The sequence below is a fragment of the Rhynchophorus ferrugineus genome, unplaced genomic scaffold, assembly GCF_030347505.1.
Source record: "Rhynchophorus ferrugineus isolate W39M unplaced genomic scaffold, kcgeb_rfMv2 rfM11, whole genome shotgun sequence".
NCBI lineage: Eukaryota > Metazoa > Arthropoda > Insecta > Coleoptera > Curculionidae > Rhynchophorus > Rhynchophorus ferrugineus.
In genome coordinates this window covers 30,954,505-30,978,270 of record NW_027472590.1, presented here as the reverse complement: position 1 = coordinate 30,978,270, position 23,766 = coordinate 30,954,505, and the positions used below count along the sequence as shown (strand labels likewise).

The 23,766-nt window shown below is 33.8% G+C and overlaps 2 protein-coding genes across 3 annotated transcripts; both read right to left on the bottom strand.

The window, feature by feature from the left end:
- Positions 1-545: 545 nt before the first annotated feature.
- On the bottom strand, positions 546-9,252 carry HDAC11 (Histone deacetylase 11). 2 transcript variants are annotated; one of them, XM_076418368.1, is made up of 8 exons: positions 9,112-9,252; positions 8,919-9,052; positions 8,749-8,859; positions 8,601-8,692; positions 6,621-6,792; positions 6,357-6,562; positions 904-1,012; positions 546-841 (listed from the first exon to the last, which is right to left on the bottom strand). In XM_076418368.1, exons 2-8 carry the CDS (start codon positions 9,048-9,050, stop codon positions 668-670), a joined length of 996 nt encoding a protein of 331 aa, XP_076274483.1. In that variant the 5' UTR covers positions 9,051-9,052; positions 9,112-9,252; the 3' UTR covers positions 546-667. The 2 variants fall into 2 exon arrangements, with proteins under 2 accessions (XP_076274483.1, XP_076274484.1); XM_076418369.1 differs by lacking the exon at positions 9,112-9,252 and having other exon boundaries at positions 8,914-9,051.
- Positions 9,253-12,071: 2,819 nt separating this feature from the next.
- LOC143205221 (serine/threonine-protein phosphatase PP1-gamma catalytic subunit B) lies at positions 12,072-22,441 on the bottom strand. Its single transcript, XM_076418370.1, has 7 exons — positions 22,261-22,441; positions 22,062-22,193; positions 17,716-17,946; positions 14,480-14,656; positions 14,271-14,419; positions 14,081-14,215; positions 12,072-12,186 (listed from the first exon to the last, which is right to left on the bottom strand). Exons 1-7 carry the CDS (start codon positions 22,307-22,309, stop codon positions 12,160-12,162), a joined length of 900 nt encoding a protein of 299 aa, XP_076274485.1. The 5' UTR covers positions 22,310-22,441; the 3' UTR covers positions 12,072-12,159.
- Positions 22,442-23,766: the final 1,325 nt, after the last annotated feature.

Here is a 23,766-nt window from a genome sequence, read left to right as displayed (position 1 = left end):
TGAGATATGAAGTGCTTGATTTCTGTAATGTCAGTTTCCCTGTGAATTTGATTATTTTTGACAAACCATGGAGCATTTAAGATTCTCCTGAGAAGCTTATTTTGGAAAACTTGAAGCCGTTTCACCTGGTTGGGTGTAACAAAATTGAAGTAAACATTAGATCCGTAGAGAAGTACGGACCGAATTAACATCTTGTAGAGCGAGAAAAATGATTTCCATCAAGCAAAAAAGTGATAGCTACTGGGGAGGAATATTCTGTAGGATTTACAGAAAACTACTGTACTAGCAGAATATATGAATTAAATCAACTTATACGAGTTATTTTTACGAATGTAAAACCATTTTTTCATTTAGCCTCCTGGAAATTTCGGTTTCGTTTCTAAAAACTTATTCTGTACCCCAGTAGGTTATAAAACTATAAGATTTTTTATAGATAAGACACATAGCATAGAATTAGTTCATATTCCTATATATATTTCAAACGATCGCGTCATTTACAACTAATAGATATGAGACAAAACTGATAAAACTGATAAAGAAAACAATTTTTCTGATTTTCAAAACATTAATACTTTATGTCTCGTGTATTCGACAATAAATATCTCGGAACAAAATACCTATCTATACATATAATACAATCGAAAATATCATCAACATTGTATCTTAGTTAAAAATAGTACTCTTGACTACTATCGATCAAACCAATCTCGTAGAGGTTCAATATGGAACTAGCTATAATCCTAGCGGTCTTCTTCTGATATCCCCCACTGGTCAGCATCACGATTGGGGTTTTCTTCAGTTTCGCTTGTTGGAAGACGAACTCGTCTCGCTTTAAAATACCCTAGAATAGAAACAAAGACTTGTATAAACGTCAGAAGTATATTTGAGTGATGGTACTCATACATTTGCTGATACGGAAAGACCGCCAAGTTTGTCTCCTATAAGGATATCCGTCCCAGCATTGTATACGATCAAATTAGGTTGGAACTCGTTCAATGATTCGAGCAAATTTCTGCAAAAATGAAAAGTAAATTGTTCAACATTGGAAGAAAAACCCAACAACTTGTTTCTAAATTCACGTGAGACGGAAAGATGTTATAATGCTTCTCACATTTAACATAATTGCAGCTATTTTTAGTTGTAGAGTTGATAATAATGAGATGCGGAACATGTAATTTCGGTTTTTCGTAGTACATAGTTGCAATTCGATGAGGCCATACTATAACGCGTCGAAATGATAGTCATACCATTCAACGTGGGGCAAAACTCCCGCTACCATTTTGATTGCCTATAACTTTGCTCCAAAAAAAGTTAAGTTAGTTTGGTTTTCATAAAAGTCTTACTTGGTCTTTACTTTTTTTTCGTTATGGTGACTGCGATTCTTTTTAAGATATTTTTCATGACATCCTGCAACATTTAAGGCTGAATTTCTTCAATTTCGTGGCGAATATCGTCTTTAATATTTTGAAACGTTTGGTGCCTATTCACATAAACTTTTGATTAAACAAAAACCTAAGAAAAAGTCTGGTGCCGTTAAACCCAGAGATCTGGCTGGCCCAGATAAATCGTCACTTCACGAAATTAGTCTTCGTGGAAAAACGTCATTTAATCATTGAATTGTTGAACAAGCTGTGTGTGCTGTGGCCCCGCCTTGCTGAAACCACATGTCCTCTAGTCCTTGCTCTTTCATTTCAAGCACAATAAAAATTCGAAGAATGCCTTGGTACCGTTCAACAGTAACAGTAACTGCAACACCTTGGTCATTTTCAAAAAATAGGGACGAATGATGTTTCCAGCATACCACACCATACAGTTGTTTTTAGTGGATGCAATAATGTTGCGTGAATTAATTGAGGATTCTGTGTTCACCAAAACCTACTGTTCTGTTTATCGACGTGGACACTGAGAAGAAAATGGGCTTCATCGCTCACTATTTATTTAGACGAAAAATCTTCAATTTCTGCAACAATGTGACGCATCAAAGCCACATTTTCAGCGTTACGAGACGTCCGTTAACTTCTAGAACGAGGGCTGTCTGCTGTCGCACCGTACTGTCGAAATAATCATTTGTTTACTCAGGTAAAAATTGAGGTTTGAAAATTTAGATTCTACAAATTTTTCGGCATATTTTGCTTTTTTGGAATGAACACCTCGGTCAGCATTGAAATTATTTAAAATGCCAACCTATATGGACGTATTACATATCATAACACCACTATGAAACTAAACAAACACTATGTACTCAACCACTTTCTTTCTATATTTAAAAAACTCTTTTAAAGAATCTTGTAAAGAATTATAAAGTTTTACAAAGACAAAAAGTATGGTTTTATTAAAAAAAGCAATAGAAAGTGATGGATCAAATTGGCACACATATCATTGATCATTATTTCTAATATACACGGGTAAAATCTATTCGAAAAAAGTGAAAAAAACGACTTTTTCGCTATCCCATTATTATTGAAGCTTGTTCTTTTAAAAATCCAACAAGTCCATCATTTACTAATTTCATTAAAGTTACTGTTAATCATTATAGTTAGTAGTGAATATAATTTATAAAACTACTCTTATATGACTTCTATTAGATAGACCGCAAGCTTTCAATATCGACCAAACAATAGAGCCTTGAACAAAGATTTGGTTACTGTTATGTTAGATTATTGTTAAAGATTAAGTTTCAAAATATCATGGGACAAGGCTTCCGCAAAACTAATTAGTAAAACTCAAGTATCATTATAGTTCAATGCTAATTAAAAATGTACCTTGAAATTAAATATCGTTCTTAGTAAGACTATCAGACAATACAAGAATAATTGTTCTTTCTTATCATCATTTATCAAGTCAATATAATCTAAAAATATAAAAACGAAACAACATTCGTTATCGTTATTTCTTGTATATTCATTTTAAGCTATTTGTTACATTGCTTTATTGTATTGTTTTATAATATATTGTAATGTACCATATTTCTATTATAGCATTGTAGAGGCTTTTTAATATTAGTTTATTTATATTTTTTTTTAAATTTAACATTTCACAGACTCACAAGAAAATATTAAAAATCATTCCAAGGCGAACAAAAACAACCGAAATATACACAATAAAAAGAGATATAAATAGATATATTAAAGAATAAAAAAAAAGTGGTATGTGATTAAAATCAAGCACATAAATATTGCTCCAAATAACTGATAATATAACAATGTAATCAGTTGTTACACAACCTAACATAACTGTTAAATTCGATGGCACAGAAATTTTTCTATACAAAATGACAGTTCTTTATTCAGTATTAGTTATTCGGCGTATACTAAACGCTAATATCAAACCCTATTATTGTATTGAAGAAATCCGCTGCCGAATCCAATTAAGGATGTTTAGAAACTTATGGCGAGGCTTCTCCATCGTATAACAATTGTTGATTTTGATTTTAATGATATAAGAATGGTTATTTTGTTGAAAGATACGAAGAGAATGAAACACACAACTTGCTGGGTGAAAATCTCTCAATTTCAAATTCCTAATAACTTTCAGATAGCTCAACAGTTGACGGATCAGTTATGTTCAGGCATTTACATAGGATGAAAATAACCACCAGATGAATTGACTTCATTGTTTCATCACTTACGAGCTTGGCATGGCTGGTATACGGTTTCGAAATGTTTAAGAAGTATCAAAAGGGAACGACAATATGATCTTTGGTTCATCATTCCTCCGACATGATATTGCCGTGTTATCAGAACAATGAGAAAAATGCTTTTATTAACATATATTGTACGAATTTTCTCAATAAATGCCTTTTTAAAGTGAAAAAACTATCAGAATACATGTAAGTATCTTAGCTATTAGGATAAAAGGTTGACAAAGACCAAGATAACTGGATGAAGTTAAACCATGACTAGCAAAAGATAGAATAAAATAAAAAGCAAATAGGGACTAATCCCTCCAAAAAATCAATAAAGTTTTTTTTAAACTATATCTCCATCATGATGTGACAAGACATTCATTCATCTTCTTATGGCTCACCATTATTATTAGACAATTTTTTGAACTCAAATAGTTTTAAATGCTTATCGGCATCCTGGTGATTTTTATTCAAGAATTTACTGGAAATTCAAAAGGATCTGATATAATGCAAGATAAGGTTAATTAAACAAAAAGCGGCGGTAATATTTGTTTTAGCAAAAAAAAATACCTCGATTGCTTTCTATATTAAATACATTATAATGAAAATAATTAATAAATACTCAAACAACACACTCGAGATAAAAAACGTTTTTAAAAACTCGATAAATATTAATATAACGTATCAATTAGAACCAAAACTACGAAAAATGGTATTTTTGCGATAGTTTTAGATATGGAATTAAAATACTAGCTATGTGTCACAACTTTAAATTAATATGGACGTGTTAATTTATTATGTATCATATGGAACACCTCTGTAAGTCTTATCTTATTCAATCGATTTGATTGATCATATTAATCCGCATGTTCTGAAACCATCAAAATATTAATTGTATATTTTTAATACTATATACAAGAAGTCCATTAAGAATTCAAATTTAGAATTTGTATACAAAATGTTCCCACTGTTAATTTGGTAAAACAAAAGATAAAGTTTCAACACCAGAGCCTGTGCCAACTGTTTCAAGAGAAAAAATCGAGTGAGTCAATGAACAAATTTCTGGGCAATACATCTATCTTGCAAGATCAAGTGCACAGAGTAACTGCGGCTATTGAAAGAGCGTTTGAGGAAAAGAAATACTGCCCTGCAATATTCCTGGAAGTCTCACAAGCTTTCGATCGGGTTTGACCCGATGGATGCCCGATTCCTCAAGCAGAATCAGCTAAATACCTCGAAATATATCTTTATGGTAGATTAAACTGGAAACATCATGTGAGAGAAGCAGAGCAAATTAGACTCAAAGTCAAGCAACTGTACTGGTTAGTCAGAAGATACTCTCAACTTGATCTAAAATCAAAGATTCAAATATTAGGTTGCGCGAAAACATCAAACCAACTAGTAATCCAACGTACCCAAACCAAAGTTCTACCAATAATTACCAATGCTTATCGCTACGTAATAAACGAAGAGCTGCACGATGACCTCGGAATCAAATGGATACACGAACTGATCCAAGATTTCGCCCTAAAACATGAAGCAAACTTGCTAAATCGAAATAACGTGGAAGCAATACAGCTACTGGACAACACATAAGAAATCAGAAGATTGAAGCGAACGAAACCACAGGAACTAATTTTGACAGCTTCAATAGCTTCTTCGGGCTATAAAAATTGTTGACCACGCAGTTTATTCTTCACGGATGGAAACGAAAAGAAATCATTGGGTGCCAAATCAGGGCTGTACGGCGGATGAACTATCAATTCGATCTTTTGAGTGCTCTAATAGCCTCTTGTTTGAGCCGATGTATGAGAGCTCGCATTGTCATGATAAAGAACACCAGCGTCTCTTGTTTGTATTCCTTATTTCATCGAATACTTTTGGCAAATAAATGGTTGTGTACCAATCAGAATTTATTGTTCTACGACCCTCTAGAGGCACTGCCGCAATATGACCAGTTTTCCCGAAGAAACAGGCCACCACATTCTTTGAAGTGCTTCGTGCGCGAACAACTTTTGTTCGATTTGGTTCATCTTGGAACACCGATATAGTCGACTGCTGCTTACCTTTGGGCTCATACGAATATATACTTAATTTGTCACCTGTCACGATTTTGTAAACATCTGTCGAAGCACCGCGATTGAACTTCTTTGCACCAATCGATACGAGCCTTTTTTTGAGCGATTGTCAAATTGTGTAGGATCCAACGCGAACATAACTGTGAACATAAAGTGTTCATGTAAAATCACATATATGCTGGTGGAACTAATGCTTAGACATGCTTCAATTTCACACTAGGTGACATAACGATCTTGCTTAATCATTTCGCACACAACATCGATATTTTCTGGCACAACAGCCAATTCTAGACAATCTTCACGAAACTCGTCGGACAGCGAACTACGACTACGATTGAATTCACTATACCAGCGATACACGATGGTTTTTGATGGAGCTTCATCGCCAAAAGTCAAATTAAGTTGATTAATGCATTCTTGTTGTGATAATCCACATCGAAAATCGTAAAAAAAACATCGCACAAAAATGTTCACGATTTCGTACCATTTCTTACCGAGACGAAACTTTGAACTAAATAAAAAAAGCGACAAAATGTTCTGAGTACGTATATCGTCAAAAATGTCAAACTTTACGATGGAACCGTTAGATATACTTAAATGACAACAGTGTTGCCAGTTCCCAAAATATAAATAGTGACCCTCATATAACTTACTTTTTTACAGCCTTCAAATAATCTTCGTCCGTGGTATAATAATCCAGCGGCACATTACGCCTGATCGCCTGTCTAGCTCTCACATCTTTCGGATAAATCCACTTGTTGTACACGTCCATAATATAAACGCTATCACAATTTCTGAAATCGCTCTCGTATCCGTTCCCCTGGTGAGCGTCCAGGTCCACTATCATCACCTTCTGGACCTGAAACAAAGTTGAACGTACCGAGCCTAGCGACAAGCCAATGCTTGCATCGGTGTACTTGTTTCGGAAAATGGTAGAACAGGAAATGGATGAGCAGCGTTATGTCAGCGTAGGCACAGAAACCGCCCCCTTTTGACGCCGAACAGTGATGGAACCCCCCACCGATGTTGATGGCCCATCCTCGGTCCAGCGCCAGCTTCCCCGCTAAAATGGAACCACCTGTTTGATACCTACAAAAGTCTCAGTTCTAAATATAATACCGACTAAAAAAATTATTTTTGTATAATATATAATCTGATATAAGTACGGGGACAATATTTCATAATAAATAATAATATCTTGCAAGATTTCATATTTTTTCTTAGTTAAACGAATTTATTGCAATTTTGGGAAACAAAGCTCGCATATAATCGCATAAATAAACAAGGCTATGAATTATTCAATTTTATTCGTCGGCGGAAAAAATATCGATATTTAGATATATCGATTTTAAAAAAAATATCGATATATCGATTTCGACAAAAATATCAGAGAAAAAAACTATATATCTTTTACAAACAAAGAGGAAAAATTGAATGTTTATTCATATATTTATATATTATATATATATAAATATATATATATATATATATATATATATATATATATATATATATATATATATATATATATATATATATATATATATATATGTATATATATATGAATATAAAAAATTAATAAAATTTAAAATTAAATACTAATCAAGAAAATGACGATTTTATTGTAGTAGGTCAATTGTAAAATCCCCGGCCTAACATATAAATGGCCCTACTAGAATTCTATATGTTTTTTAGTTAGAATTAACCCTCAAAAGATGCGTGTATATATTTGACAGCTGTCAGATCATTTGTTTGTGAATTATAGCATTTTGAGTGAAGCAACTTGTGTTATTGTGAAAAAAAAATGTATAAAAAGGAATTTCAAATTGATAAAATATTGCTTTTTGAAGGATAAAAATATAGCTGAAGCAAAAACCTGGCTTGATGACGAGTTTCCGGACACTGCCCCAGGAAAATCAATCATCAGGGATTGGTATGCTAAGTTTAGACGTGGTGAAATGAGCACCGAAGACGGTGAACGCAGTGGATGCCCAAAAGAGGTTCTTACCAACGAAAACATGACCGTAAATAGAAATTGAATAAAATAGCAGAGACTCCAAAGATATCAACTGAACGTGTACATCATATCAATAACCAATATTTGGGTAGAAGTAGAAAGCTCTATGTAAAATGGATGCCGCGCGAGCTCACATTTGACCAACAACAGCGACGAGTTGATGATTTGGAGCAGTGTTTGAAGGTGATCCAACATAACAAACCCGATTTTTCGCGTAGATATGTGACAATGGATAAAAAATGGCTCCATAATTTCACTCGAAGTCCAATCGACAGTCATCCGAGTGGACTGCACACAATGAACCCGCTCCAAAGCGTGGGAAAACAACAACGCAACAGTCGGCTGGAAAGTTTATCGCGTCTGTATTTTGGGATGCGCATGGAATGATTTTCATTGACTGCCTTGAAAAAGGAATAACCATCAACAGCGACTATTACATAGCGTTATTGGACCGTTTGAAGGACGAAATCGCCGAGAAAAGGCGGTATTTGAAGAAAAAGAAACTGCTGCTTCATCAAGACAATGCACCGTGTCACAAGTCCTTGAAAACGATGACAAAAATCCATGATTTGGTCTTTGAACTGCTTCCTCAGCCACCGTATTCCCCAGATCTGGCCCCCAGTGGATATTTCCTGTTCTCAGATCTCAAAACAATGCTGGCTGTGAAGACATTTTCGTCGAAGAGATGATCGCCGAAATTGAAGCATATTTTGAAGCAAACAACAAATCGTACTACAAAAATGGTATCAAGAAGTTGGAGGATCGCAATAATGAGTGTATCACCCTTGAAAGGAATTATGTTTATAATTATTATGTATAAAGAATATTATGTATTTCATATATAGGACAAAAATATTAAAATTTACTTTTAATCACTCACCGCATAGGCCGTAAATAGGCCCGTTGTATTAAACAGTTAGGAACAAGAACTAAGGGAGCTACCTCCGTTATACGAGCTACCTTAAAACTGCACTAAAACAAAACAGGATATGACACAAACAAGCCGCCTTCCATCGCAGTTCTATCACCTTTAAACTTTTCAAATATTTCTTCTTGTGCACCATCAATAAATGTTCTTTTTTCGCTTCGTTTGGCACCACGACAGTCTTCTTAGTTATCATTCCGCAATCGCTGAGTATCTACAACGCATATCTCCCGATTAAGATCCTCTCAAATAGCCAGAGACCACCTACCTTACCTTAAAAATATTACCCCATTTGTTCGTGTCGAATGGGTGGAGCTTCTCCAGCCCCAAGAAATGGACATTATATTCTTTCCTATAAACTATCGGTAGTTGTTCCTTGGATATATTTATGTAGAGGGAATGCATATCTAGAAGGAATACACCGGCCCAAACCCTATCGATTTGTCGTAAGAATATTCGTACTCACCGACAAGGCCGATATAATAAACAGAACTATCTATTTGCCCTTTGATATAACACGGGGCATGTCACTTTTTAATTATACGAAACATTTTCTACTCTAATTTCCTAGCCGAAATCTAATTTAAAGGCGAAAAACAAGGGCATGGTCTCTTTACGAATATAAATATAGGTCAGGAGATGGGATGACGTCCGTGCGCCGAAAACGTGCGCCCCATCCAAGAGACGACGAAATTGTGAGGTTGAATCGTTCACGCGAGTTTGTTTCCGGGGGAGAAACTCTTTGGATACTTTCAAATGAGTGATTTTGATGTATTGTGATATATTTATTCCTTTATATATACTTTTTATTACTTTTATTAGTTCCACAGTCTGCCTATAGGGAAATAATTATTTGTTATGTTTATGTTATATATATATATATATATATATATATATATATATATATATATATATATATATATATATCCTCTAGAGACACTGTTACATTATGACCAGTTTTCCCGAAGAAACAGGCCACCATTTTCTTTGAAGTGCTTCGTGCGCGAACAACTTTTGTTGTATTTGGTTCATCTTGGAAAACCCATACAGTCGACTGCTGCTTACTTTCGGACTCATACCAATATATCCATGATTCGTCACCTGCTACGATTTTATAAACGTCTTTCGAAGCACCTCGACTGAATTTCTTTGCACCAATCGACACGAGCCTTTTTTTGGGCGATTGTCAAATTGTGTGGGATCCAACGCGAACATAACTTTCGCACAGCTAAGTGTTCATGTAAAATCGCATATATGCTGGTGGGACTAATGCTTGGGGATGCCTCAATCTCACAATATTGAACCACAATTGAATTCACTAAACCAGCGATACACGGTAGTTTTTCATGACATCCTGCAACATCTGATGCTGAATTTCTTCAGTTTCGTGACGAATAATATCTTTAAGATGTTGAATCGTTGAATTCCCATAAATTTTTGATTCAAAAAAATGTATTAAAAAAATTCTAGTACTGTTAAATCCGTCCATTAATAAATGCTAAATCGCAAAAACATCATTCAATTCTTGCACTTCCATTTCAAGCCCAAGAAAATTTCGAATCACATACCATTCAGTAGCAACAGTAACTGCAACACATTTTCATTTTCAAAAAAAAAATGGACCAATGAGGTTTCCAACATGAATATAACACCATACAGTTGTTTTTACTGGATGCAATGATGTTTCCTGAATTAATTGAGGATTCTGTGTTCTTCAAACCCGACTATTCTGTTTATGTGTATTCTGTTGACGTGGCCACTAAGAAGAAAATGGGCTTCATCGCTCATTATCAATTTAGATGAAAAATCTTCAATTTCACCAGACAGTCTTAGGATTACATTACTGTACTAAACTCGTTGATCAGGATCTCTCGTTAGCAATTTTTGGACTAATTGAATTTTGTATGGGAACATTTTCAAATCAGTTTTCAAAATTCGCTTTAAACTGCATGCAGAAATATGTAACTGGGAACCATGTCTCCGAATTGATGTTTCTGGAGGCTCTGCAATACTATCGCCCACCAGAGCCACATTTTCAACATTACGTTACGACGTCTTCCAGTACGAAGCCTGTCTACTGTCGTATTGTCGCATATAAACGATAAATTGTGGTTTTATGAGGCACTAGACGATTCGGATATTTTTGACGCAATTTCCGCTGTGTGACAATAATGGAACGATTATTTTCAATAAATATTGTCACTATTTCTGCTCGTCATTGTGGCGTATATTTATCCATAATAAAATTTGGACGTCTACACAATATAATGGTTAAAGCAAAGTGGGACTTTTGCCCTACCTCTATATATACATGACATCTAGAAAATCGCTTCATTAAGTGATCTCCTGTATAAAATACTATGTTCATTAATTAATCTTATTCTAAAGTCCAATAATCATATCGGATGATGTTATACGTTTTAGTCTACGCAGTACATTGGGATGCACTGACACTCTTCCGAAATATTTCACACAAACACCTTAAAATACATTCGTTATTCTGGAGGAATATCGCGTTGTATCACTTCATTTCAAACATAGTACGGAGCATCAACAATGGCACGCAACACTTTATTTTGGAACCGTTGTATGAGTGATATATTAGACTTGCCAGCGGTTCCCCATAGTTGGATCCCATATAACCAAATAGGCTTGAGTATAGATTTATACAGTATTATCTTGATATCTAATAATAATTTGGATTTTCGCCCGATAAGTCAATACATTTGGTAGAGTTTTAGTCCAAGTTGTTACCGTTTGGCAAGTATGTGCTTTTTCCAAATTAGGCGTCAATATAGGTGCACACCAAACTATTTAACATCATCTCTCGTATAAACTATATGAGCTATGGCTGAGGCTAAGATTGGCGTGTTGTATGCGTATGTTGCCGCAGTGGTTATTTTTGCTGTAAACAGATCGGCTGTGTACAGAAGATATCGTACTGTTATTCGGTATGTTAATCGCCTTGTTTTGCAAGAAAATGACGATCTGTTAGGTAGAGACTTTACTAGCTCAAAATCCGGATAAGGTAGAAATTTCAGATAACTGCATTTAACTATGTTACCAATATTAGTATCAGAGTACTAATAAATATGAAGTAATCATAAGTGAGCTCAAGAGACACTGAATTACTCTCGTTAACCTTATTGCATACTTAATTAAGTACTTATGTGAAGTACTTATTTCGATAAGGCGACAGCACGACCTTCCTAATTCTACGATAGTTACGGGTTCGAATCCCGCAATATATGGACTTATTTTGTTTCCCATCCAAGTCACGCCAGTAACCATGCTGGGTAGGACCGGATGTATTCTGGGATGGTCTCTAAATCAGCCCACGTTAAGCAATAGTTTCTTGCAGAACTAATTTTAAAATTTTAATATATAATACAAACAGAAAGGGGGTATGTCAAAAAGAAATATCACTACATTTTATATAATATATTAACATTGTACACAATATTTTACATAATTACTTAAAAATAATTTAAAGATCTATAATGGTTTACAAGCATCATTTGGCCTTCTTGGGTGTGAGTATCTATAACAATAAACATATATTTTTTACAATCGTGTAATATACTATAATGTATGTGTAATATATGTATAAAGGTAAACAATTGAAATATGTGTATTATAACAATTTTAATATTTAAAACGCTGACGATGTGTGCGAAAACAACAAATCATGGAATGCGCAGTGGACGAAATAGACGTACAATTTTCTAACAACACAAATGACCGATTCGATTTTTTGCTGATTTTTGTTCCATCATGTGATGCCCCATGTATATTAACAGTAGTGAAAAAAATCGAATCCACTCTAGTCAGACTTACTATCTATAATTTTGATCATCATTCGATTACGAGGCAATGATGTCATAAGCGAAGCATAAGATATAATAAACTTGGGTCACCACAAAGGTAATCTGTGATCACCGAATTTCTATTTTAGTGGTGCATCATGTTATTATAAATTATGAAAAAGATTTTTTTTTTCAAAAAGATTCTAAAAATTTGTTAGTATTACAGTAAATTTTCTGAGGATGAACTATCTTTCAGATATTCTTTTAATCATGCACTGAATTCATAGTGACTACTATCAGAACTCTACAAATGATTCAAGAAATGATCGCAATATATTAAACCTCTCGTAATTTCTTCTAATTTATAATAGCTAACAATCTAGAAGACAACGACAACAAGCAGTAACAATACACGAGGAAGTAACAATTCCCATGACAACATCAAGCAATGTTTAACCGAATATCGTTAAACTGCACGTTTAAATTTGGTTGGCTTGAAGATTTGTAGGGTTGGATGTTAATAATGAATCAGGAATTCATAAGAGTGTAACAAAGGATAGGAAGTGAGAGTTATTAAGCCATACAAAATTATAGTTTTAGACAAACTAGCTGTTAAAATTCCAATGGATGCTATATTGGATGAAACCCTAGCTTATTTCAGTAGTAACAATTTAAAAAATCTATATTTATTTACTCATAACAGACGTTGCTATTGTTGAAGTACCGTTAAATAAAGTCACGAATACATCAAGTGTGTTGTTAAATTAGCCACAATCTTAGTTTCTGGATAGCTACCTGGATAGAAAATTTTATATTAATCATAATAGACGAAGGGACAATAACAAATTTCAAAGGAATATAGCTATGAAATATCTATTTGAACTATATTCCTTGTTTTTATTGAATGAATTGTGAGAGGAGATTGCTTGCTGTTTTTCCTTATCAAAGAGATTCGAAGAAGAAACAATGAAAGTACTTTTTATTACCGTACAATACAAAAATAATAATATAATTTTGTGTCATATGCACAAACTTACATTACAAACAAAACAAATCTGATTTTTTATTTAAAAACTAAAAAAGTACAATAACCACAGATTTGGTCGATAAAATCAGTCGAACCAAAAATAGCGACTGAAATAGTCGATAGTGAAAAGTAGTCAATTACTAAACAATCGATAGTCGATTTCAATCGATAGTTCCCAACACTAGTATTAAGCTAAATTGTGTGTATATAGTAGAATATAAAATACCTTAGTTATTACAACAATTATTATGTACATATTTTGTTTTAGAATGTTTTTTTTTTGTGTTAGAAATCTAAGTTTGATTATTTTTTACTTTTTATTGAATTCCTTATTTATTTTTTGAAATCGGTTCAATTTGTTGTTAAAAATATTTTATAATATTCGGCGTTGAATTTTACGAAATAATATTATCGGCACAATTAAAGTTATAAAGTAGATTATTATAGTAACGTGCTATAGCAATCAGGTCGTTATCCAAAGATAAACGGTTCCACTCCAGCACACCACTATACGATCGATACGTTTCTACTAGATAGGGAACCGCAAAAATATTAAGTGCAACTAGATATTATCGAGTATTTATTTTAAAATCGAGTCTTACTTGAAAGGAACACATCAAGTCTTCGTTGATCGACATAAGAGCGCCGGCATTGTCGAAGGTACCGCAGTAATTGGGAGCCGAAAATATCGTAATCAGAGTTCTCTTGCCGAAAAACTCGTAACCGTCCTCCACCACCTGGAAAAAGATCGGGTTATACATCCGGTTCAAAATTAAACTTGCAAGGTCGCACCTGGTGACCCCTGCATATGAGATCGAAATCGTGTTTGCCGAGAAACTTGTTCACGACATCCGGTCCGAAAGCGAACGACACCCCTCGGTCGTTTTCGGTCCACCCTAACACCCGACTGGGATCCGACCACAACAGGTCGCATAACAAACCTGTAACACCGTCAAGCTATATATATACAGACCGCTACAATTTTAAAAACAATACACAACCTTCAGTAGGGACATCAATAGGTCTTTCTATGTTTCTAATTTGACCTATATGTAATAGATCAGGGCTAAGTCCGCCATGACAACAGAATATTTTATCATCTATGATAGCGGCCACTGGTAATCTATTGAATACATCCGTGAACAGCTTAAACAGTCTGATATTATGTCTTCTTTTACCTAAACGTCGAGAAAAAAAAGAAAATCGTTAAATTTACACACATAACCTCAAATTTTGACAAGATGTCAAACACAGTAACCACTACCACAGACAAAATAATGATCACAGAGTATATACAGAGGTTTTACTTGTATAGGCGAAACCCAGGAAATGTTTTGTGTGGTCCGTTCAATGCTAGCTCTGTGACCACTTTATTGATTGGTTCATTGGTTTTAGTTTGTTTACGACGCCATTTTTGTGTGTCTGACATAAAATATGAATACTATCAGCACTTTTGTGTCTTAAGTATAATCATTATTATTGATTCTAATGTATCTTCATCCTCAAAAGTGTTGTGTGTCCGGTGTACGTGCGTAAATAAAAAAACAGATGTAGTTTTCCTTGGAAGAAGCAACCCAAGTTAGCTACATTCAGGATGTGAGTGTGATTTATCATTGCTTTTTACCTGGTACGTATACAGTTATTTATATAAAGCATTTATGTTCATATACATTATTATTTACAGGAATACAACAGAAGAAATCATGAAAATATTACACACAGTTTAAACACGAAATGTGTCCAAATGGGGCGACGGCAAAATTACATTAAAGGTTAATGCGAATATACTACATGAAAAGATCTTGTTTCCCCTTGGAAAGTTGTTTGTAAAGCGCCATCAAGTAAAAACCTAATTATTTTGAAGGGATTCATTTATTTGACACAAATATATATTGGTCAAGATACTTTTAATTAATATTTTGGCTTAAAGCTTCTTAACCGAGATAACATTTTCAACAAGGACTTTAATAAAATATATTAATACAAAATAATCACTACATAGTATAAAACAAAGTCGCCTTTTCTGTCCCTATATCCCTATGTGCGCTTAAATCTTTAAAACTACGCAACGGATTTTGATGCGGTTTTTTTCAATAGATAGAGTGATTCAAGAGGAAGGTTTATATGTATAATACATACATAATATACTAAGGCAACATTGCTAATTTTAGAGGTTTCTAACGTGATGTCGTAAATTAACCTATTTTTTTTAGGCTTATTTAGCAATTAGCAAAAACGCTGCCTAACCCTACGAGTTAGATCAAATTAATGTACTACAGTATTGTACACCATAAAAAGGTCTACAAAAAAGTCCGCGATGGTATATGTTTATCTTTTAGGGATAACCCACATTAACCACTTTTATTGTTTACTTTTTACGTGAGAAAATGGCTTATTTACGAAGCTATTTTAAGCAATACGGCATTAATCCTTATCGAATTAAGTACCTTAAATACAGTGTGCAATTAATATAGATCAATATGGTTCCTTACAGCGTGTAAATTAAACAAATATTTTCGGAGATATTACAAATTTAAAATTTGCGTTTAAAAATGTGTAATGTAATAAAAATTGTATGAATTTAGATATTCCAAAGGTAGCAGGAAATCTTCATAGTAAGTATAGGGGAAGAGGAATTGTTTTACTCCAAATTTAATGCGTGCAGGCCAAGGGCAGTAATGAATGAACCAAAAATACTGGATCGATTTTAATCATGTTTTCATTGAGTGATATAGGCATATATATTTTATGCCCGTGCAAAGTCGGAGCGGGCCGCTATGTTTTTATATACAACGTTCATATTTTTTCTGTAGTGTATTTAATTTAGTATCAGCATTGCACCCGTGCGAAGCCGGGGCGGGTCGCTAGTATAATATAATTTTTATACCAACAAGATGAATTTGGTTTTTTAGACAAGAGATTATCATGCCTGTTTTATTATATTGTTAGATGCTTAAGCTGTCTTTTGAACTCATCGATTTTGGTATGTTTCTCCATTCTGACTGATTCTGATATTGATTGAACTGTTTTAATTATCCGATCCATAATTTTCACAATAACATTGTAGTAATATATATATATATATATTGTAATAGTATCTTGTCTCAATATATTCCTGTGTTGAACAAGTAAGTAAAATATTAACAGACACAGACATTCAGCTGTGCTGCTCTGTTAACAGTATGGGAACAAAAAGATGGAAACTTTAATACATCTTATTTGAATTGATAGCACTATAGAAATATGAAATAGGGAAAGAGAATTAAAGACAGTTATTTGATTTCTTACTATATAAGCATTATATAATATGATATTGTTATTTCCTTAAAAGATACTTAAGTTCATATTTTTAGTCCATATCTGAGTAACTGTTTCATAGTTAGCATCTATTTTGCAATTCTGTTTAAAGCTCAATTTTCATAATATAGTTTATCAAGAAAATTATAAATATGTTACTGTATTATCTAAAAATATAGGATTCATTAATATTACGTTAATAAAATATTGATTTTTAAATTGTTTTTTACTTTTGACCCAAAAACAAAACAGTCACATATTTAGTTACTTTCCTTTATGCATTAGATGTACTATGATACTAAAATACACTATTTTTGTTTCATTATTTTATTTAGATTAGCATTTCGTCATCAAGCCCAAATAAACTAAAACTCAAAGTTGATGCGGCAACACTGCAACATTTTTGATGTCATACATTTAGATGATATTGCTGTTTTACTGAACAGGCTATATAGTCTATTCAAAGTTTTTTTATACATACGTAATCTAAATCTAAACTTCGCAATGTTACCGCATCAACTCTGAAATTTAGTTCAGTTTAGCTTCGACAGTCAACAAAATTCTAATCTAAATAAAATAATTGAACAAAAATGTTATCAAATATAATTTATTTTAACATTATAGTATATCCAAAATCTGCTTTTAATTATAGAGCCACAATAGTTTATAGGTTAGAGTTAAAACCTCTTATCACTATTGCTTTCAGGAAATTTGCATACGTCTGACAACAGGACGACTTTGACAGCCTCATTCGTTTACTCTTTTTAACTAGAATACAATGAAAAGGAAAATATTGTCTGATTCTAAAATGAATTTATAAACTGCGGCAACATCATCTTGGTGACATATGTACCTAAAAAACTTTGAATTGATATAGATATTGGACATAGCGAACCATCTCCAGAGACCCCTATCGGATCACTCTATGGAAATTACTTACATTCGTCAAAGAACCCGTAGATCTTGCATACTTGCTGGGCCTCGTGGTTCCCTCGCAACATGAAGAAGTTCTCCGGGTACTTCACCTTATAAGCTAGCAGGAGTATGATGGTCTCCAAGGATTGTTTACCTCTATCGACGTAATCGCCGAGGAAGAGGTAATTGGCCTCCGGGGGAAACCCGCCGAATTTGAACAGTTTCAGGAGATCCATGAACTGCCCGTGTATATCCCCTGTGACAATCGTAACGTCATTCGAGGTTACAGCGGCGTTTAATGGTGAGTACAGACATGAACGAACCGATCCGAAAGTCTCGGTCCTCAAAAATCATTTGACGTTTTTAATCGTTGGGTTCGAAAGCGCCGTATTCTTTTGTTTATAACAATACTTTTTAACAGGTCAATTTAAAAGTCCCCGGCCTGGCGCTACTAGAATTACATGCGTATATTTTTTAATTAGCCCTAACCCTCAAAAGATGCGTGTATAAATTTGACAGCTGTCGGATCATTAGTTTGTGAATTATAGCATTTTGAGTGAAGCAACTTTTGTTATTGCGAAAAAAATGGATAAAAAGGAATTTCGTGTGTTGATAGAAATATTGCTTTTTGAAGAGAAATAAATACAGTTGAAGTAAAAACTTGGCTTGATGCCGAGTTTCCGGACACTACCCCAGGAAAATCAACCATCAAGGATTGGTATGCTAAGTTTAGACGTGGTGAAATGAGCGCCGAAGACGGTGAACGCAGTGGATGCCCAAAAGGGGTTGTTACCGACGAAAACATTATAAAAATCCACAAAATGATTTTGAGTCACCGTAAATTGAAATTGATAACACTCTAAAGATATCAACTGAACGTATACATCATATCATTCACGAATATTTGGGTACGAGAAAGCTCTGTGCAAAGTGGGTACCGCGCGAGCTGACTTTTAACCAAAAACAACGACGAGCTGATGATTAGGAAGAAGTTTGAAGATGATCAAGGGTAATAAACCCGAGTTTTTGCCGATATGTGACAGTGGATGAAATATGGCTCCATCATTTCACTCCGAAGTTCAATCGAGTGGACTGCACACGATGAACCCGCTCCAAAGCGTGGGAAAACGCAACAGTCGGCTGGCAAGGTTAAGGCGTCAGTATTTTAGAATGCGCTTGGAATCATTTTTATTGACTACCTTGAAAAAAGAATGACCATCAAGAGCGACTATAACATAACGTTATTGGACCGTTTGAAGGACGAAATCGCTGAAAAACGGTCGCATTTAAAGAAAAAGAGAGTGCTGCTTCATCAAGACAATGCACCATGTCACAAGTCAGTGAAAAGGATGGAAAAAATCCATGAATTGGGCTTTGAATTGCTTCCTCATCCACCATATTCTCCAGATCTGGCCCCCAGCGACTATTTCCTCTTGTCAGATCTCAAAAGAATGCTCGCTGGGAAGAAATTTTCGTCAATTGAAGTGGTGATCGCCGAAACTGAGGCCCATTTTGAAGCAAAGGACAAATCGTACTACAAAAATGATATCGAAAAGTTGGAGGGTCGCTATAATCAGTGCATCACCCTTGAAGGGAATTATGTCGAATAAAAAAAACTAATATTGCCAAAAAAATGTGTTTTACTATGGTTGGCCGGGGACTTTTCAATTGACCGGTTACAATAGCACAACAAAATAAAATGTCTTGCGAATCACTTTTCAACGGTGCCGGTACAGTGTTCTTTTTGTAAATAGCAATTAAAAAACAAATTGATAAAATAATATGTACCGTCTGAGATTTTTAAAGGATATCAAATTACTGTACGTATAGCCAATAACATAATAAACAAAGTTATGATAAGGTAAAAAATAAGAATAATATTATAATCCAACTCGCTGAAAATTTATAAAAATAATCAAGCAAATCATCCGTCAATAATAGAGACAAGAATTATATCTATGATTATATTTTAGAAATGTAATTGCTGTTTTGGAGGTGAAATATTTGTTAACTGTGTTTAAAACTATTTCACAATCAATGACTAAGTAGTACGAAAAAATAAAACCTGACCAGTGAAAGATTTTTTGGATGGAAGAGCCACCGTTCTTATAAGAAGATATACTAGTATCAAATTATAAACTAAGAAATAAACTTGTTAACAAGCACATTTGAGGCATATCCTGAAAAAAAACCTCAGTGATATGATAACTGATGTCTAAAGAATAACATAGGTAAGTGACTATTTCCTAAAATCACTGAATTTAATGAGTTTTACTTGATATTTTAGGTCGAAAATCTGGTAGCCTTTTTGGAAAGGAGTTAAAAACAGATTGTTGGGTATAGTGCTATTAATGTGTTGTATTAAGTAAGTTGATGTGTTCTTTATATCTTAAAATGTTTACATTATTCTATGAATTAAATAAAATTAGCAGTAATAAGACATTATTGTATATTTTTCAACCTTTTTCCAATTACTATTTCTAGTATTTGCACAACTTTAATATACGTTCCGAACAATAATATATTGAAAAATAATATTCCCTTGGCAAACTTAATCTTTTATGTTAATAATTATTTTATATGAGATTAATATTAAACATATTTCCATTACCAGTTACGAAATAATTTTTCCATATTATTTGACAACTTTGGTACTACGGAGGGTATCAATACAATAAATGTAATTCCCTTCAAGTCAGTGACAAATACGAAAAACATAACTCATATTTTTAAGATATTATTTTATTTTTACGACTCGTTTTGGTAAACGCCATTTGAAAAATAGAAATCCAAGTTAAATATTGTTTCAGATTTCATAACAAGATTATTGTAAGGAAAATATAAATATTTTAATCTTTCATGTTCTTTTATAAAGTTTTTATATAACTATATGCATAATTATTCATAAATTATAGATATTAAACACATAACAGGTGGGGCAAAAGTCGCGCTACCATTTTGATTGCGTGCTATCTTGGTTATGTGACATTTAGCTCAGTTTCGCTTTAACCATTGCGTTGGGTAGACGTCCAAATTTTACTATGGATAAATATACGCCACAATGACGAGCAGAAATAGTGACAATATTTATTGAAAATAATCGTTCCATTATTGTCACACAGCGGAAATTGCGTCAAAAATATCCGAATCGTCTAGTGCCTCATAAAACCACAATTTATCGTTTATATGCGACAATACGACAGTAGACAGGCTTCGTACTGGAAGACGTCGTAACGTAATGTTGAAAATGTGGCTCTGGTGGGCGATAGTACTGCAGAGTCTCCAGAAACATCAATTCGGAGACATGGTTCCCAGTTACACATTTCTGCATGCAGTTTAAAGCGAATTTTGAAAACTGATTTGGAAATGTTCCCATACAAAATTCAATTAGTCCAAAAATTGCTACCGAGAGATCCTGATCAACGAATTTAGGACATTAAGCCTAAGACTGTCTGGTGAAATTGAAGATTTTTCATCTAAATTGATAATGAGCGATGAAGCCCATTTTCTTCTTAGTGGCCACGTCAATAAACAGAATAGTCATCATTGAATCCACTAAAAACAACTGTATAGTGTGATGTTCATGCTGGAAGCATCATTGGTCCCTCTTTTTTTCGAAAATGACCAAGGTGTTGTAGTTACTGTTACCGTTGAACGGTGCCAAGACATGGTTCCAAATTTTCTTGTGCCTGAAATGCAGTTTCAGCAAGATGGGCCACAGCACACACAGCTCGTTGAACAATTCAATTACTGAATGACGTTTTTCCACAAAGACTAATTTCACAAATTGGCAATTTAGCATGGTCAGCCAGATCTCCGGATATATATATATATATATATATATATATATATATATATATATATATATATATATATATATTCTATGGACTATCCTTTCGACGCGTTATATGTCCAAATAACACTTTGCAAGTAATACTTATTCAATGGGGCCATACTAACTTCTTCTAACAATAGCTGCAATTATGTTAAATGTGAAGACTAAGACATCTTCGTGGAGCAAAGTTATAGGTAGTCAAAATAGTAGTGGGACTTTTACTCCACATTGTATTTATCACTCAAAAACATCTTACTAGTAATAGTTAAATTACAAGGAAAAAAACAGGGTTATTTTCCCGAAACCAAAATCTACGTCATTCGTTACCCCGTCACTTTTCCTTACTCTCGTTCGAATTCGTTGTATCAAACACTGGAACTAAGCAAGGTACATGGCACCCTATGACTTCGAACCAATTTTGAAACCTGTTCGACAGGAATGTTCGCGGAATTCAGTTCTGCTCATGCGCGTTTTCAATTTTCTCGACAAATTCGCACCGAACGTTCAGGTCTGTACCCACCATAACATAAATTTACCAGCCACTTTTATCGGCGCTTCCAATTCCAGCAACATGGGCTGTTTCATCAAGATATCCATGGCCTTGGTGCACAGAGCTCTGATCTCGTATTCCGGAAAATCCACCATTTTCATTTTCTTGCTCTTCAACACTAGAAACATAGAAAAACCTCGCCTTCAGAAACGAACTGGTGAGCACTGAAAACACTAAGAAATTACCTTCGGGGCATGTTAGTTTCTGAATGATATGATCCACGTTCACAGCCATTTTTTTTTTGTTACTTATCTCGTCTTACGGGTATTAAATCGGATCGCGGCAAACCTTTTTAGATTCGCGAAACCGTACGCACGCACACTTGTTCACTACGGGTCGCTATTGTACAGTTCGCGCCGAATCACAGAAAAAAAAACGCTATGACCCGATAAGATTAGATTACTAACAAAAACAGTCCGGGCTAGGATTTTAGTCTCGGTCCTCAGTGATTAATACTGATTAATTTTATCTTTTGCGTGTCGGGTGATCATCACAAAATTCAAAATGGAATGATACGCGATTCCCATTTGTTTCTTTGAGACTAAAGACGACGAATCTTATTCTTATTTTGTTTAAACTTGGGACAATGGAAATAAAATATTTCCAGTCCTCCACTATAAAACGTTTAAGAGTCTATATATATTAACAATTAGCAGATAATGTATCTACATTTTTATATGACATGGTTGATTATATACGAGATTGTATAGAAACAATTCAAGTGCATCAAAAGATCTAATTATACCCCACTTTTACATTAACTGCAATATTAATTTCCTCCAATAAAAACCATATAAAATCTATTCAAACTTTTTGTTGTGGTAAGAGGTTATAACACTAAAATATTAAACTATTGTGGCTGTACAATTAACTGTAGTTTTTAGATGTACTATAACATTAACATAAATTTGAATTTTGTTGTATGTCAAAGCCAAACTGAACTAAAACTCAGAGTTGATGCGGCAACATTGCGACGTTTTTTGTGTCAGGAATTTAAATGACGTATATACGAAATAACTTTGAATAGACTATAGAATATGTACGAAAATACATAATAATTGCGGCAGGTAATATATTAAACATCTTCATGACGTATGTACAAAAAAACTTTGAATAGACCATAAAGTTATTTTATGGTATGGTAGTGGTTATTTTTATGAAGCAATAGCCACCATTCGGTAAACTTCGGCAGTTTCCGCCTGATTTTGCGATGTTGCCACTTACAAGCTATCGAGAGATAGAATCCGACAAATTACACCGGTCATTTTGGGTTTAATCCCGGTACTGCTAAAGGTTCTGTTTTGTAAGATTAAGAATTTTGCTACTTATAGTTTATTTTTTCTTGTACTGTTCATATTTCTATTATAAATGGTGGATAGTAATGGATAAATCATCGATTTGTGAATATTGTCAAAAATTATTGACAATAAAATTGAACAAGAAACACTGAAGTTTGGCTGGCTTCAAGAATTTGAGGCCTGGAAAGGTAATACTGAAAGAATAACTAAATCTTCACTTCTAACTCTTCTAATCTTCTTTAATTCCACAGGTACAAAACAAAACTGACAATGCAGTTATTTTTACTAAAGTGGAAGATATACTATTGGGTAATTTTAAAGATAAATGGATATTTGTATATTTATATATTGATAAATAAATTATATTTGTTACCTTACATATTGTTTTACTTT